This window comes from Scophthalmus maximus, chromosome 4, assembly GCF_022379125.1.
Source record: "Scophthalmus maximus strain ysfricsl-2021 chromosome 4, ASM2237912v1, whole genome shotgun sequence".
Classification (NCBI taxonomy): Eukaryota; Metazoa; Chordata; class Actinopteri; order Pleuronectiformes; family Scophthalmidae; genus Scophthalmus; species Scophthalmus maximus.
In genome coordinates this window covers 25021493-25040000 of record NC_061518.1, presented here as the reverse complement: position 1 = coordinate 25040000, position 18508 = coordinate 25021493, and the positions used below count along the sequence as shown (strand labels likewise).

Sequence of the window (18508 nt, the reverse complement as noted above, 5' to 3'; positions counted from 1 at the left end):
TTAAAGGGAAAGTCACACTTATTAAGAAAAATGCAAAAACTGTTTCATTGATCTCTGCTATGCTGTGCTAAGTGAACTGATGGCTGAATAAATGTTGCTAAATATTTAGGCTACTAAACAACCATACAGAGACACTAACACATTTATTATCGTACAAAACAATATCAAACAATACTATTTTCCCTTTCCGTACAACGGCTGCCAGATGGTGAGTTGAAGCGAAGCGCTGTATGGAAGGTGCATGAGATTTATGAGATTATTTTGACGCAACTTTATCTTTCAAAGATTTATGAAGAATTTTTTTGAAACGAGGTGATTTAGCTCCATTATATTAAGCTGTTTCATTAGCCCCCTTTTCATTGGACAGGACTGAAGGCTCTAATATAAGGTGTCAGTATATTATAACGGGCAGAACTTTTTCAGAAACAAGATCATTTTTGCTGCGTCCCCTCTCACATGAGATGTATTTTTCAAAAAGCAAATGCCTTTGAATGAATGCCCCTTTAATACGTTTAAAATCTCTGCTATACTGAACAATGTGAACATGTGTGCATCTGCATTGTGAGACGTGTGTGTGTGTGTGTGTGTGTGCGCGCATGTGTGTGAGCGAGTGTATTTAAATGGGCCACTGCATCTCGACCGCGATCCACCGCGAGTGCAACGTTAACACACATCAAGCGTGATTAATCTCTCGCTCTCATCTACAATCAATCACACACGCAGACACACACACACACACACACACACGCACGGGGAGGCAGAGAAATCACAGAAATCAGCTGCTTTTCCTCCACGGCTGCCATCTATCTCCAGTTGGACAGAACCAGATCTGTCTTGGTGTTAATATTTACATAAATCATGCTTAGCCTCTTTGGACACCATGCTGATGATAGGTGTTTCTGAAAAATCAACTCGGGTGAAAAATCCCCCCACTCTGGGAAAGTGTCATTGAGCAGCTAATAATGACCAGCGTCAACGTCATCAATCTGCTGTAGGCTCATAGGAGGACAATACACTTCTACACACACACACACACACACACACACATACACACAAAGCTATTTTAACACCATGCGGCTACTACTTACTGCTAAACATCCTTTCAAATAACCTACAGGCCTTTGAAACAATAGCTTCGCTGTTTCACATGTGAGGAAATACTGTAATTATTTATGTAAAAATAAGAACGCAGGTAAAAAAATATATATATATATATATATATATATATATATATATATATATATATATATATATATATATATATATATATATATATACAGGCTGTTTGATGTTCAAGCTTCCTCTCGCTATAACAATGATCTGTTTGCTCTGGCCATGGCTTTGAAGGCAACAGACAAACCTCCCCTGCTCGCCCCGAGCTTTGTCCTTTGGAGCATTGAGAAAATAAATACCGCCCGAAAATGGCGTGTTTGTTTGTGCACGTACGCATGCGGACGACATGGACGAGCCAGGGTGACTTAGCATTGACCCGTGTTTTTAACACACACACACACACACACACACACACACACACACACACACACACATATACAGTGCCTCCACTGTTCACTTTCACCTGTGGTGGGGTGGAGAAAAAAGGGGAGAAGGTGCGAGTGCGGCAGGGGGTGGGTGGGGGGTGGGGGGGGCAAACGAGGACGGTGTAAGATCAGGCTGATTACATCCAGCTACGCAGCAGACCTAATTGGCGAGCGTGACAGTGTGCGGAGCTTGTCATCTCCAATCATTAGGCCTGTCAGAGATCCGTCAGATGCTCGGCTAATTAGGGGAGCGCTAATGAAGCTGGCAAAACAACTCCTCTTTTTAGATGGCTGAGTGCGCTCTGTCGCCGGGGTGGGAAGTGTGTGTGTGTGTGTGGGGTGGGTTGGGGTGGGGCGGGGCGGGGCGGGGGGGCGCCGGAGAGGGGTCTGTTGGGAGGAGAAAGGGGAAGAGCGCGTGGGATCGCGGAAAGGACAGAGATAGATGTGGACTCGTGCAAAGTAAAACAAGTTGCCCCCCCCCCCCCCCCTTCTCTACAACTGCATACCCTCACAGAACCCTGTAGAACAGGATGCGATGTCGTGTTCACAATTAAGAACTTGCGAAAAGACCAAAATCAGCAGAAGGAAAGAGACTCTCCGATAAGTAGTCTGACCTTAAGCCAGATTAACTCTAATTTCTGTCATTTTAACACATTTGATGGTTGAACGAATCCCTGCCTTAACTCACAAACCCCTTCAAGATTGCTTCATTGTCTATAGGTGCAGGACAGAGAGACCGAATCACTCACATAGATGGGGAGGAAAGACTGAAAGAAAAGAGGAAATAAAAAAAACCCTCAGCTTATCCCTGCCCCCCAAAAGTTCCCAATCAAGGCCTATCATTTGCCATCCTCCCATAACTCTTGCCATCAGTGTGGCGCAATCAATTTGTCATCACTTCTTGTGTTCCATGCAGTTCTCCTCAACCTTATAACTTGCAGCTGTGAGCCAGGGAGGGAGAAAGGGAGGGAGGGAGGGAGGGAGGGAGAAAGAGATGGGAGGAGGAGGAGGAGGAGGAGGAAGAGGCCTGAAGAGTAGAAGAAATAGGAAGTTGCCAAGTTGCCCCGTGTTCGTTCTCGCCTGCTCGTCAGAGAAATAAATGCCTAGTTTTCTCTCCAGCTCTCGCTGCCGGCACACTCCCTCGCTCATTCCGGCTGAATAAAAAAAGGCTGTTCATCCCTCCATCCATCTGTCCGTCCGACTTGGTGCCCCCGCCCATCGCGTCCATTAGCTAAAACATTTTGATCAAGTAAGGCCCTGGATTTTAGAATACATGAGATGCTCTTTCTCTCCGTCTCCGTCTCTCTCTCTCTCCGCCTCTGATTGACCATTAAGGCCACTGATGAATGTGGCTGTGAGAGGGCAGACAATTAAATCAAATATGGAACGAAGTCTCTGTGACGGGCCCCTTTGCGATGGAGCAAACCATTCCTCTGCCTCGCGATTAGGCTAATAGGTACATTTTTCATACCACAGCATGTGCGCCTGCTAAACAAATTAAATGAAAAAAGTATTGCATTCGTGTTTATATGTAGCATAAAGTCATTGCAGCATGTCCTGTGTGCATGCGCCACTGCGCCGATGTAATTACATGTGTTACAGTGTGTGTGTGTGTGTGTGTGTGTGTGTGTGTGTGTGTTTGTGCGCGTGTGTGAACTGCTAGACTGTAGGCAATTGTGGACGCTGTACTTGCTCAAGAGTTAAACAAAGTTGCAAACAAGCGTGCGCTTGGCTTAAAATGAAACGTTAAAGGTCATGAATAAATGATCACTAATACACTTGGTGTTTCCAAGCCCCACGACCGCATGCCACAGACAAAGCCAGCAAAAGGTTAAGGGTCGTAAAAAAACGACTCAAAATACAAAATTTGGGAAATCACCACAAATGATCAGCTTCGGAAAAATGATCAGAAGGCGAGCGGGTGTCGCTTCGCCTTAGTGAGAGCTCGAATGAGAAGCCGAGTTGAATTCTTCAGTTGCATCAAATTTGGGAGCGAAGAGGAGAAGACGAAACGTGGAAATGTGAGCTAATAAAAGGGGGAAAAACACAAAGATTGCAATCAAACGATGGCCAGAAGTTCGCAGGGCCAGACGTGACTTGCGAGGCGAGAGAGTCGGGAGGGGAGGCTGGAGGAAGGGGGAGATTTATTGACACTTATCGGGAATGAACAGATCAAAGGCTGCGCCAGATGACGGGTGATCAATCAGGCGTCAAATCCAAGATGGCGATTGTCCATTAAGGCTCTGTTCCAGTATGCACCCGCCTCACCGGGCTGGGGGAAAAGAACCTTTAGACCAGGAGAAAAGTCCTTTCCCAGAAAACTGAAGGGGAAGGAGAAAAAGAAAACAGGCCGAGCCCCGATGAAAAACGAGGAGAGTAGATCTCTGCGAAATGTTCAGAGAGGTTTGCAATGTCGCAGTCTCAAACGAGGCGCCTGACTGAGAACAAACTATGGCAGTAGTTGCGTGAGTAGCGGGGATAAATATATTCTACAGAATTGAATAAGCTACAATCCAATATCCAATATATTCCGACACTACAAATTGCTGTAGAGAATATTACAGCAGCATAATGGTGTTAATAGTATCCCTGGCAGGCCCGCAACACAATTAGAGATTTTAGAGAATCAATTCGCCGAGAACAGCAGGGAAATGTGGTTATCAGACAAATGTGGCCACCGGAGTTCACTGGCCGTAAAATTCCCGGCACAGTCTAGAGCTACGTCGAAGGGGAAGTCGGCAAGAATCTGAGGCCTATATGTGACAGTGAGCTGGCCCTCTCGGGGACAGAGCCTTTCACTCCACGGTGAAACGGAGGAAAATGAGGAGGAAGAGGAGGAGGCGGCGTGAAGGAGTAGAAAGAAAAACAGGTAAGGAGAGATCTATTGAAGATCCGAGTTCCCTGAGGCGAGGGGTGAACCGAGAACCGGAGCGAAAAGGAGAAAACTCTCACGCTGTCCCTCTCCTCTACAAGATGCAGGGGTTGGCCTGTGACCTTTTCCAGAGGCAGCATGGGATGGTCCCACCTGTGAACCGCCAAACGTCCGCAGGGCTTGTGAGCAACAATTTATTAAACTGACTAGAAGCTGCACTGTCGATTCTTTCTTAACATTATTTATCCTCTTTTATTTCAATTATTAAAATTACAACAACAACAAAAAATGCCCATCACAGTTTTCCAAAGCCTCGGGGGTGACGTCTTCAACTGTCCCGTTTCGTCCGACTGCTGATTCAAAGACCTTCCGAGATTCAGTTTGTTCAGTAACATAGAGCAAAGAGAGAGAGAGAGAGAGAGAGAAGGTGTTCTCATGTTTCTGATAGCGACACACGTGCTCAGGTGTTTTGCTCCAAAAGCGACTCGGGCCACGATGTGATTTTCCAAATGTTAAGATTCAATAATTATGACATATTATATATGTTGATCAACCGAAATGACTGACTGCAGACCGAATGATTATAACATGTCATCATTGTGGCAGGGGTCGTAGGACACACGTCCTTGGTGGGAGAGGGCGCGAGTCGTGCGTCGAGGGCAGTGGAGCTGCGTAAAGTACGAGCAGAGCGCCAGATTTACAACAGCAGATGCTGTGACAGTTACAGACATATTACTATGTGTGGGTGAGGCAAATATCAATGGAAAGAAAGTGAATGGGGGGGGGGGGGGGGTGAAGGAGGGAGAGGGAGTGGGAGAGAGGTAGACTGCATGCAAACCGAAGCCTGTGCCTACCTGCTGCGCGCCGCGGCGCTTGCTGCTTCCTCCGCGGCATTGTCGGCTCCGGGGGCCCGGCAGTGAGTCCTCTGGCCCCGGGGATCCGGGGCTGCCTGGGGAATCCGCGGAGCTCAGACGCACAGTTTCGCCCCCCCTGGGTGCGCTCTCAGGGCTCCCACATAGATCGGGGAAGGGTGCTCGTAGGCGGGAGGCGGGCAATGTGCAGTTTTGTTTTTTTTTGGAACTCAAGAAATAAATCTAAGGAGCCAGCGCTGTAAGATGCGAGGACAAGTCGAGGAAAAAAAAAATAAGAGAGGGGAGGGAGGAGGGGAGGGAGGGAAACCAGCGTGACTCCCCCCGGCTGGCTGCTCGCTCCGTCGGTGACTCGGTCGCTCTCTCGCCCGCTCCGACCTGGATGGACGCGGCGCGGGCAGGAACAGAGAGGGGTTCCGCGGTAGGAAGGAGAAGAAGAAGAAAAAAAAAACAACAAACAAACAGACGGGAGATTTAAAAACGCTCCGTACGCCTCCGTGCGATCCTCCGTGTGGCGTCGGGCGCTGCAACAGGCAAGCTTGAAGAGACGAGGAGAACAGGAGAAAAAAAAAGCCAAATGAGCGCGTCAGTCAAAAGTCCGCAAACAAGGGGACAACACATCAAGAGCTGACACCACTGAAGCCCTGCGCCTCCTCTACGGTTCAACCTCTCCGCCGCTGATAGGCGTCACGTAGCTCCCTTTCTCTCTCTCTCTCTCTCTCTCTCTCTCTCTCTCTATCTCTCCCTCCCTCCCTCTCTTTGCCCCCACCCTGTTTTGCCTATCTTACCCCACTGACTCTCTTGCCCCTCTCACTCCTTCTGCCATCCACTGTACCTTTATTCTAGCCCCGTCTATTCCGAACGAGCGGGGTGATCGGAAGCCGTTTTGGTTAGATGGTCTGAAACGTGCGTAATACCGGTCGTATTGCAGTGGGGAGCGGGCACGCAGGCACACGGGAGCCTGGCAAACACACACGCACACGCACGCACACACACACACACACACACACACACGTACACTCACATACGTACACTGTACAGTATCCTCCACAAGCACGCGAGCGGAAATGCACACTTACTTTACGGGCTGATCCCCCGCCGCGCTATCCATGAGGTTGTCGCTGGTGGGGTTTTTTTTTTTCTTCTTCCTCCTCTGTCCCGGCAATCACGCACAATTCAAAGCCAAGAGATGGACCAGCTGAAAACGTGCATGAAAGCATCTAATAAAAAAATCCATTCGCCCGTGGCAAGTCCCGACGGTGTGTGAGGAGAAGAAAAGAAAAAAAAGAAGAAGATGAAGACGAAGAAGCTTTTTTTTTTTCAGTTTGTCAATTCTCAGGACCGATATAGCGGCGGAGAAAGGAGGAGGAGGAGGAAAAGGAGGAGGTGACGGACTGGGACCGGTCGCCCACACGCTGCCCCTTGCCTGGCACGGCTTCACGTTATTTTGTCCGAAAGCTCTTTGAAAAATCCACTGAGGGCAAGTCACTCAGTCGGTATGTATGCGTATTCGCGCGTGTGTGTGTGCGCGTGCGCGTGGTAGTGTAGCTGCGCGCGCGCGCGCGCGTGAGTGTGAGCGCGTGTCTATGTGTGCGTGAATCGATGCGATGCGTGCTTGATTGGGTCTCCCTTGTTGTAATAATGTACATGAGGAAGAGGAGGAGGAGGTGGAGGAGGAGGAGATGACGGGCTCAGGCTGCTCCCATGCGTGCAGGCTTCGCTGGAGCGCACGGATCAGCCGAGCTCTGGCGCCCACTGCCAAACACTTTCTTGGCCGCCGATGGTACTTTTCTCTCCCCCCTTCTTTTTTCTTTTTTTTTTTTTGCTTTACGCGGACTGATAGGAACTATTTAAATCAGCCACGCAGCGAATCAGATGCGTCTCCCAACACTGCGCTCCGCTCTCCTTCCTTGCGCCTCAAGTGACCGGAGACGCGCAAAATCCCCACCAAGCGATGTGTCCCCCCTATATTGGCATTGAATGGGATAAAGTACTTTTTTCTTCTTCTTTTCTTTCTCAGGTAAGCTCTATCACCTTGACACGCAAGTTACTCAGGTAATTTCTGGAGATAGCCGTGGCTTCCTCCTTTTCTCGCAGTGAGGAATAAAAGTTTTTGTCTTCAACTGACTTGGTGAAGTGGATGAAAAAAAAATTATTATCCTGTATTTTTTTCAGGGAATCCTCAAAGTGGCTTCGCGGTGGTGAAGAAGAAAGGATAAAAAAAAAATTCTCAGAGAGGATAAAAGGACAAGGGATGGCAGTAAGGGTGAGTTGCCGAAGGCTGTCTTTCTCTCTCCTCCCGTCTTCCGCTGCGCCAGATGTGGTGCTGCTGCGCCTCGTCTCTCACGCTCGTCAAACGCCGGAGAAACAACCTTTCCCACCCCCCCGCGTCCGTTCCGTCTAGGGACTCGGATCACCTCGGCCGCTCGCCCCGCGTCGCAGCCCGTGTAAACCCGGGGAGTCTCTCGGTTCCTCCTCCGCGATCCAGGCTCGGTGGAAGGATTGGTGATTGGTGACTCTCCGCCGATCGAGGATGTTTTCGCCCTAATCTCGCCGCGACTGTGTGCGCCGCTCCACCACTGCGTGCCGTTAGATCCGCCCAAGCATCTGTCCGTCTTTCCATTGGCGCATCCATCAGTGTCACACACACACACACACGCACACACAGCTGCCGCGCTCGCATTCCTTGCGATGCAACAGCACCCCCCCCCCCCCCCCCCCCCCCCCCCCACACCAATGTACAGTCAAACATAGCACACACACACACACACACACAAACACGCGACTCGCGCGCACGCGTGGGCGATGGAGAGCTCTCTCCGTCTGAGTGACAAAGTCCACTTTCTTTCGAAGCTCGTCTGCGAGCGCTGTGCGTTTTTTGTTTGGCATTTCCAGCTCCGAATAGGAGCGCTACTCCTTTCATTTCTTTTTTCTTCTTTTTCCTCTTTTTTCTTTTTTTTTTTTTTGGTTTCGCTTCCCACTTGGCGTCAACATTTTATCCTCTTTCGCAAATATTTTATAGAAAAACAACTTGTGTTAAGTCGCTGACCTTTGAGACATGCAGGCACCGGTTACAGTATTTTCCCAACTTGAAACATTTGAAAAGATGCCATGCCAGGCTCAGCATGGGGTGCTCTGCGCCCGAATTTGAAAAGAAAAAAGCAATGTCAAATTTGCTTTAAATATAATAAGAGAAAAAATGACATGCCACACGTCTACCTAATTACCCGAGTGGTTGCGTGCTATGCTTTTCGAGGAGGCAAAGACGGATTCTGCGATTCGGTAAACATTTGGTAGGACATTTGCTACTGATACTTTTTTTTATTAATAACTTTAAACTGACGAGGTCGCTTCCCAAACGATATCCAAGTCAAAATAAAAAATATTTACCCTTCATCACGTTTTAAATCTGCCACTTTTTAAAACATTTCCTCAACCAGTTTAATGAAATGTAATACTCAATAATCATATAGTCATGTTCTGCTTTTTTGCGCAGAGAAGAGAGGTTATCCATGCAATTTGTGTGTGTGTGTGTGTGTGTGTGTGTGTGTGTGTGTATGTGTGTGGTTTTAAGATGCCATTACCAATACCAGTACCTATGTCATTTGGGTTATTGTGTGTATAGTTTTTGGTGAGTTTTTTTTTTTTTTTTAACCTAATGTAACCCCTCCAAAAATAATCTTTCTCCTCTTTAAAGTCCTCTTGCTGTCCAACCTACACTAAAAAGCGCTACACACTTTTCACTCTCATGTGCACTGCGCATCTAGGACTGACCAAAGCTCTGTGAACCAGGTCTGGCGCCGAACTATGCAGTTCACAGGTAAAGCAGCTCACAGCTCTTTGTGCTCCAGATGTTTTGGAGAGAGGGTCCAGTGTCCAGTGTGCGTTTTTAGGGCGCAAGTTTTCTAGCTCGACATGAACGGTCAATGTAAGTTTAAGGAGCCGTTTGCGCCGCGTGGATTCAAATCACTGCGCTGCTGAGACTCGTGTAGAAGCATGACTTGTGAAAGCAGCAGTGTAAGTATACATCCTTACACAACCTAATACAAAGCCGGCAAATTACTTCTAATATGCAGTGCCATGTCTGCCATATTTACGAGACTTTGTCAACTATTTTCATATTTTAATAATTGATTATCAGTTCACCGCATATAGCTTACATCTTAGGTATGAGTGCACGTGTGTGTGTGTGTGTGTGTGTGTGTGAGTGTGTGTGTGTGTGCAGTTAATCTTATTGGAGTGGATGTTCCAACGAAACAGAAACAAATTTACAAAATATTTCGTTTGACAGATTTTCAGAATTGTATTTAAGATTATAGTCGGTGTTGCGGTGTGTGTGTGTGTGTGTGCGCGCGCGCGTGTCTGTGTGTGTGTGTGTGAGAGAGAGAGAGAGAGAGAAGGAGAGAGAGAGAGTCCCAAAACACCCAAATGTTGTGAAAACGACGGGTATTAACTGCATTTGTGTTTAATAATCAACATATCTCAAAGCAATGGAAGCTGTTCGCCTTTTTAATTAAAACTACAATTATTACCCAAACTCTTGCACGTATCAAGCTGTTTGGAATCGAATTTTGCAGTTTCGAAAACTACTTCTCAGTCAGATGATGCAGTTTATATATATATATATATATATATATATATATATATATGATAACCCTGAGTCTTTGGTTTTTATTTTGTGATAATGATGACATCAAAACTGTATGTCTTGAACGAACATATTTTAAGGTGCGTCCCCTTTAAAAAAAAAAAAAACAAAACAAATACAGGACAAATCACCTCATTTTCATGAATGTCCAGTGTGTACACGTGTGCCAAAGACATTACTACAGCATAAATCACCTTTCACAAATTCATATATTGTTAACCCTTGCCAGTGGGCCTAAAGGATACATCTCACAGTACATAGATGTGTTGCCTGGTGCGCGTTCATGTTCTCACTCATATTAAAGCAAAATTCACTTAACTCTGTCGCCTTTGGTCGTTTGCAACATGTGACATTCAAGTCGCAATGGTGATGTGAACAGATTCACTTCTTCCCTCCCAGAACAATATGCATCATACGGAGAAATTAATCTGCGGTGACTTGTTACAATCCGCTGGAATTGCCGAAAGGGGACTCTACAAAGGCAGAGTAGTGCAGGAATATTATGACAGCCGCGTGCGTGAGTCATATTGGAGTGTGTGTGTGTGTGTGTGTGCGCATGTGCGCATGTGTGTGTGTGTGTGCGTGTGTGTGGGTGGTGGTTGGGGGATCAAGAGACAATTTTGATGTTGATTCCACCAACAATTTTAGGGGAAGTTTATAATGTATTATGTGTGTATGTGTGTGTGTGTGTGTGTGTGTGTCTGTGTGTGCGTGTGCGTGTGTGTCGGGGTGTTAGGGGTTAGGGGGTTAATCGGGACCTTGCGTCCGCCTCCTGCCGCTGCAATCTTTACGCACGGGTCGGACCTCCAGCAGCCTGTTCGCGAACGCACGGCATGGCTCGGTTTTTGGCACGGACTCTGGAGGGGGATGAATCCAAATCCTGTCTTGTCCTTTTATAACTATAGTCTTTCAGTTGTGAACAGCAAGGTAAACTTGAACCTGTCTGAAGTTGTGCAGACGCCTCAATCTTATCACGAGCGCGGACACCCGCACGATAATGTGAGAGCATTTCGGGTGGCCACAACATATACCACTTTATTCCGTGGGTGTATTACGAGCAAATATAGTTTAGGTTTTGGTTTCATTCATGCACTTATTTCCGCCCCAGAGAAATGCAATCAGCAAATGCGAGTTTTAAAGTTTCAGTGCCACATTCTTGTGTCACAGTGCGCACCGCGCGGCCGCCTCCCTCCTCCAAACGCAAATAGATGCGCTTGGTTCAGTAGGAACAAGGGGAGGTTTAAAGCACAACTACTTTGATTTATCTCTCCGAGCTCCACCACTCCGCACCATCCGTGATTTACTCTTTTTTTGTCCGCCTCCTTTTTGCTTCTTCTATGATGATCACTTCGGCGTGGAGAGGCGGCGCGCCGCACCGGCTTCTTCACGGCACACTGGTTTCTAGTAGAGTGGATAAAGAGCCAGAGGGAGGGACAGTTGGCACAGCAGCTTGGAAAATGAAAAAAAAAAGTACAAGTTAAGAAAAAGTGTGACATATCTGTCCCCTTAAATACCAAACTATTGCACTGCCCCGGATTAATTCGACCAGTTGTCCTGCATGACACAAAGTGGAACAATCCCCAATAAATATATGAATGCATGAAAAAAATGTGTAGGTCACCAAATTAGCATACATGTACAGTTTCAACGGATTATAATGCATAATTATGAATGATATTGGTCTTAACAAATCATTGTCTCTTCTATTGAGTCTAGAAAATATATTTCTCCCCAAAAACACCCTCTTAAAATAATTGTTGCCATGAATCATGTGAGGATAAAACATTTACTAGACACAATCACCTCTTCTTCGGAATGGAGGAGATGAGTCCATAGAAATTCTTGTAAAACGTAGTCTTCTTTTTTTTTAATGGGGAAAAAAAAGAAATGATTCAAGATGAAAAGGCTGAAATGAGAAGTGCACAAGCCTCCTTTAAACATCCATTTTCAGTTTTGTATTATAAAACTAAAACCATATTATGTTTTGGTTTTTCCATCCTCCCAGAAATCCGTGTGTTTTTTGGACCCTGTTTTTGATTTTCCTCATCTCAGCTTTAGGCCGTGCTTGCGGCTGTTGGCCACAGTCTCCTTACCTAGCCCGCCTAAATCTGAGGCAGACCCCTTTATTGTGTGCTGTTAAGGTTTCGTCGATATCCGAATGACCTCCGAAACTCATCTCCCCCAACACACACTACTGGTGGCGTATCCGCTAAACAACAACACAAGGCACCCATTTGCATGGAGAGAGAAAAACCAAAAAAAAGAAATGGAGGCCAGGGCGAGACTCTCCTCAAATAACCTTAAAAGTTACAAACTCACACTGAAAACAAGACAAGCATTGACAATAGAAGCTGAAAAAGATAGAGTAGTTGCCCCCCCCCTCTTTCTCTGTCTCCCTTCCTCCCCAGTGTCCTCCCTCCCTCCTGCCTCGTTGGGTGCGTTGCGGAGCTAGCAGGGTTGAGAGGGCAAGTGCTGACCAGCCCTCTTTCTTTCTCTGTCTGCTGTTACTAGGTCACCACACACACACACTCACACACACTCACACACACACACAGACAGACACCCACGCACACACACACACACACACATACACACACACACACACACACCTCCTTGCGGTCAGTGTTGCCACTAGGGAGAGGGGTAATTTAAGCCCTCCTTGATGTAGCCTATTCATCACTGTCCCGTGGACCGTGCTTCAAAATTAAAGTCTGATCTACAAAGTTAGAGTGAAATGAGATAAAAATTGGCAGAGGTCACCGTGGGCCAGGCCGGTCAAAACACAAACCTGCGACTTTAGCTGTGCTGCTTTTATTGTTTTCCTCTATGTCTTGCGGCTTTTTGGTTGTGATATATAATTTTGTTTGGGGGGGGGGGGGATTAGAGGAGGAAGTTGTTTGGAAGCCTGGTGGGTCAGTGCCAAGAAACTTGGCGTGAGGGCCAGATGTCCCCGAACGATGCCTCAAAGCCTGAATCAGTAACTACATATTAGTGTGCATTCTGTGTTACCAATGTTACCAATAAACCTAAATTGGGTTGTAAGATGATATTCTAACTGGCACCTGTGCTATTTTTTCCGCAAAATGTGCTTTTGAAATAAAAACGCCCTTAGGTACAAATGAACAATTTGATCGTGTAAAGAAAAAGACGTGATGCTCCTTGATCAGTCTCAATTATAGTTGTGATAATGAAATCAAGACACCTGGCTCTCCTTTTATTATTGTCTCAATTTCATTAAAATACTGCAGACAATATTATAAAATAGGTTTTGTAAACTAAGTCAAATGTTGTTTCCTTGAAAATGGCCTTTTACTTCCTCACTACAGCTGTGTGTGATAATGACAACCATTATTTTTTTTATCTGTAAACCTTGTTAAAACCCAATATACAGAAAAATATTCAAACAGTAGGAACCCTTCCTTTTGAATCTAACTGTGCTTGAACAGTGACAAGGTGACAAGTAATGAAATGACCATGATATGTTATTACACTAAATGAGGAAATGTTTACCATGTTTCATGAGTAATGCCTGCATTATTTAGGATTTGTGAGGGCTGCTGCTGTGTAAAAAGCACAGATATAAAGGTTAATAAAATAGATAATGTATCTGAAATATGTCCTCAGCTCAAAAATTTTTTTACTAGCAATTCTGCTAAAATTGCCAATCATTCATCAAGTTTCCAGCAGATAAAACAATGTTCAATATGTTTTTTTTTCTGCTCTTTAAGTGTTTTTGTTTGTTTTTCTTTAACCTCATTTAAATGATCAATAGAGCAACATTAGCTTCCCCCATAAACACAATTGGAACAGGATGTAGAGGACGTGGGATAAATGAGCAAATACGACTGTTTTTACGAAGTTTTTGATGATGTCCAAATATGGAGTTATGATCCCTGATGTTGCTACTGTAGTTTCCACGACTCGCAAACTCACAAGGACTTTCTTATGCTGAAGTGCAGTTCGATTTGACTGGATAAGTTGATGTTTACGTTTAATTATGTGATCAAATTATATATATTTTTAGAAACAGACCAAAGTGTTGGACTTTGATATGTGTATTTACAAAGAAAAGGCAAAACAGACAGAATAAGAACTTGGAAAATTGCATTCTCCATTTCACTGTATCTGTCAGTGAGAAGCACAATAAGAAGTGTTTTGAGTAATAAACTAACTGTCGAGACAATTCAAGGGCTCGGATATTTTTAGAGGGACAAGGTATTTCTGAGGAAATGTTTGTCTATAACGTCTGATGCAAGTCTGATGAGTTGTACTGTTTATCAGCGTACAGTGTGACGGCGCACTGCTGAGTGAGTCACTGCTTCCTCCTTACTGTGATCATGTGTGTGTGTGTGTGTTTTGCGTGCATGTGTGTGTTTGTGTGTGTGTGTGTGTGTGTGTGTGTGTGTGTTTTGCATGCATGTGTGTGCGGAAACCACGCTGACAGCTGCAGCTCATTACAGGCACTATTACTGATGGGGACTGCTGGGGGAAATTCCTTCTTCCAGAGAGCAAACCACCCTGTTTACCACACACACACACACACACACACACACACACACACACACACACACTCATGTCTTGCTTATTCATAAACTAAAGCTGTAGCTGAATCCAAAAAGGAACAATATAAACATTTAATATACAGTGACTCCTCAGTGAAAAATCAAGAAAAAAGTAACTAGAGGTGAAACACGTTACATCTTTCCAGTTGCTGGAGAATGAAAGGTATACAGTACCTAACCCGTTCAAGAAGTACACTCTCCTACATGTAGTACACAGTAAGTACTGTAGGTGTGTGTGCACGTAAACACAAACCGGGACACGTACACACAGCCACAGGGTGAGCAACTTGAGATGAGATCACTGAGGCACTCTAAGCCTTGCCATATTGGCAAACAGCGACGTCTCTCCCTCTCTGTCTCACACACACACACACACACACACACACACACACACACACGTACACAGTAACGGCGTATGCAGTGTCCAGTGACGTTAATGAGAGGGCTGAAAGCCAGACACACATGTGCTAGAGTCATTAGGGAAGATTTCATAGCTACACTTCAGGCCACTGCACTCCATTACTGTACTTCATTGGTTACACTGCTTGAAAACAGTGGTTTCTTTAAGTCAAGTTGAGGGACCACCTGGGCTCCTTTGAGAGCCCCCAGGGAGCTCTTCTTTAAAAAGAACCCCCCCAAAAAGCAGTTACCTGTTTTACTTCATCTCATTCATTTGAAGCACTACGTTGAATCGAAATCGTTTACAGCACATATTTAAAGTGTGCAGGCAAAATTAGGACACAACCCTATTCATTTCTTATTGATTGTTTATTTGTCTATTATTCGCTTATTATTTGTGGCCCAGTAGCAGTAGTTGTAACAGCAATAGCAGCAAAGTTGTAGTAATGTATGTATTTGGCTTTTAAACGCTTTGTCCGAGATGAAGTGAGAGAGAAACAGTAGCATCTCGAAAAAAAAGAGGAAGCAAACAAAGAAGACTTGAAGAGAAACAACTCTACGCTATACAGCAATGAAAAATGTTTGGGTTTTTTCCATAAAAGTATTAGCCATGCTTCAAGGTGCATGTGGGAGGATATATTATATATTTCTGGTATTAGAAAGAAGTCAAATGGGAAAAAAAAGAAGAAATCAAAACCATCATTGTGTTAGTCCAAGTCCCTTTTCCCCCCAGCGTCAAATTAATTCTCATTTAGCTCACAGTGAGCAGAGAAATGTTCTACACAGTTGTAGTTTTTAGAAAACTTTTCTCAAGCAGAATAATTTGTGGATTTCTTTTTTTTTTTAGCTTTTAGCATTGGATTAATACGGATTTTATCATATGCTTTGAAAGTGTATTTGGAACTGACTCAAAAACAAAATATATGACTAATTATTATAAAGGACCTTGTGATCCAGAGCAATAGTGTTCTAATAGTTTGTTTGGTGTTTGTTTTTTTCGGGGGAGGGGGATTGTTTTTTTGGTAGGTTTTTTTCATAGGTCATGGGTTGACACCCAACTTTCAATATCTTCCTTTGGTTCCTGGCAATACATTGAGGTTGGAAATATATGTTAGACATAGGAAGTCATCAGTCATTCCTGGACATAAGAGGGTTCTTTTGTTTGTTTGTTTCAAAAAACTTGGAATAAAAAACAACAAACAACAAACACTAGAAAACAGTTTTATGTAAAATGAATGTATATGTATGATATTGTTTTATTTGAAAGCAGTTTTTATAGTCCTAACTGGTTTTTACAAGGTATACATTACAGCAGTAAATTAGTGTATCATCAGCATAAAGAAAAAAGATGAACTAGTTTCATCTTTGTAATTGCAACTGTAAGACTGAGGCCTTGGGAAAAGTAAATACATAAATAAAAATCTAAGAGACTCATTATAAGCACTTTCTGTCATAACCTAATAATGCCACGCTCTGTCTCTATCCTTTCATGAACAGAGCAATAGAGAAAGAGAGAGGGATGGTCCACTCCCTGCTGTGATGTATCTGTTGAATTAATCAGCCTCTTAAATTGGAACGGGCTGCTTTTATTAATTATGTTCAGCGTAAGGATGATGGGGCCTCTCCCAACCATCCGTCCCGCCTCTTGCAGACACACAAATCACTTTCAGAAGACAGGAAGACAGTAGAGAGAGAAAGAGAAAGAGAGAGCATCATTACAAGCAAATAAAAAGAGAAAAATGGGATGATGCAAAAGGAGAAGTAGTGAAGGAATGAAGTTGTGCATTTAAAAAAATAAAATCATTAGTGCCATGATGGTGCTTAAAGGGTGTGGGAGTCTTATTGGCATCTTGCTTTCAAGGCATATTTGCCTAAAGGCAAAATAAGTTGGAAAAGAACATGTGGCGCTGCACCCACAAGCAAATATTACATTGATAGTGTCACTTTCAACTCATACAGTAATACAATATTTCATTTTATTTTTACTTTTATCCAAACGATTTATTTCTGAACGCTCAATTGTTCCTTTTTGCATTGTTGAGATGTTTAACGCTCATGAATTCTGAAAAAATCTAAGTTAAAGTTATTGTGGTAATGTTAATGATTACTGCAATGAGTATCCAAATCCCAGGAAAGAAAGTTAATCATTCAAACAATTAAGTATACTTCTTTCATGAAACACAGTCGTTTGACTTCTTAGTGTGGTTCACTAATCACTTACAACCTTGTGCCATAGTATTCCACATATTTAAACACAACTTAACTAGATATCATTGGATGAACAGAAGCGCATATGAAGGCTGACACCAGAGCCTCCCTGTTAATGAAAATAACCATTTTAGAAAGGCTTAACTTTGTGTGCATCCTTGACCTTGTGTTTTTTTAATTTTATTTGTGAATCATTCAGAGTTGGTATTATAATTAATCATTTCTAGTAAAATCAGACATTATAAAAATCTCAAAGATTTTGAAATTCTGGAAAATTAAAAGACAACATTTTGCTGGCATGTATGGGAACATCCAGTTGGATTGTTATAAAATTATAATAACTTCAAATCGACAAAACACCGCGGTCTTCTCATGAGACAGGGAGGCCCACTGTTTTTATGTTAGTGCTGGGAAATTCAAGTGTTTTTGTTGCCCCACTTAACACAGGTCTGCTTTTATGGGTTTTTGTGTGTTAGACGTTGTGCACCTTTCAGGCCACAAAAATGTTTCACACTAGGAAGCAGGTCAAAGTTTAACTAGTAGGGCTATACGTTATAGTGGTTGTTTACAGCTTGCAGTTTGGGGTCCAACCATTTGCCCTTGTTTTCATATAAGTAGCCTGGGTTTTCAGCCTGTTTTTTTTTTTGTCTGAACTACTTTGGGGTCTATTGGATTTAATTATCAATTTAATTTAAGTTCAACTTTTGTTGAGTTCAAAGTTATCATACCCAATAGAACTGATGCCTTAAGTGATATAAATAAAATGTAATCTGTTATAATCTGTAATCTTTGCTCCAACTTGCCTGAACCACAAATTGTTATGACAAATAAGAGACCCAAACCCAACCCAAAACCCAAGGCCTTATTTTTCATGTCGTAACACTAACAGTTGTATGGCTATACTGAGTTAATGTATTGGATACAGGCCACAGTCTCAGATGAAACAAGAGAAATGTATCAATACATTATATTTTTAAATGGCAATAGTGGTGTCTTTTGGAGAGGCTGTATGGGATCAGGCAAAACCTTAACAGCCCCTTATTAGCTCTTTACTAGGAGCTTCACTATGATAACAGTATAACAAATATGAAATTGCTGGCAATAAACAAACATAGCACTAGTTTACAGAAACACTCAGGAGTCAAATGTGTATTCCACAATGTTTAGCAAGTGTGTGGGAGCAACTCCACACTGAGAGCTCCAGTGGATACAAATCGCATTCCGATACTCTCGTCACGTCAGCCCAAAGCCACTTCAGCTGCAGTGTTTATCTTAGTATGACATTCTCCCCGCTGATACGCCACCTCCTACCCCCCACGCTTCGCCGTATAGGATAACTGCTAAATGGAAAGAGAGACAGATGAACGTAATGGTAGAGAGATGTAGAGAAAGTGAAGTAGAGGAAGAGAGAG

At 43.9% G+C, this 18508-nt stretch overlaps 1 protein-coding gene and 1 long non-coding RNA gene across 6 annotated transcripts in view; one reads left to right on the top strand and one right to left on the bottom strand.

The window, feature by feature from the left end:
* Positions 1-6974, bottom strand: part of tshz3b (teashirt zinc finger homeobox 3b) — a 36981-nt gene extending 30007 nt beyond the window's left edge. The window contains exons 1-2 of the mRNA XM_047331591.1: positions 6359-6974; positions 5265-5817 (exon numbers count right to left, since the gene is read on the bottom strand). Coding sequence (XP_047187547.1) covers positions 5265-5304 — 40 coding nt within the window. The 5' untranslated portion in view covers positions 5305-5817; positions 6359-6974. The remainder of the gene's footprint in view (positions 1-5264; positions 5818-6358) is intronic.
* A 185-nt stretch (positions 6975-7159) lies between these two features.
* The window catches only part of LOC118302369, a 37588-nt gene continuing 26239 nt past the window's right edge, over positions 7160-18508 (top strand). For all 5 annotated transcript variants that reach the window (XR_004790523.2, XR_004790525.2, XR_004790522.2 and 2 more), the window contains exons 1-2: positions 7160-7299; positions 7455-7545. This is a non-coding gene — a long non-coding RNA (uncharacterized LOC118302369). The remainder of the gene's footprint in view (positions 7300-7454; positions 7546-18508) is intronic.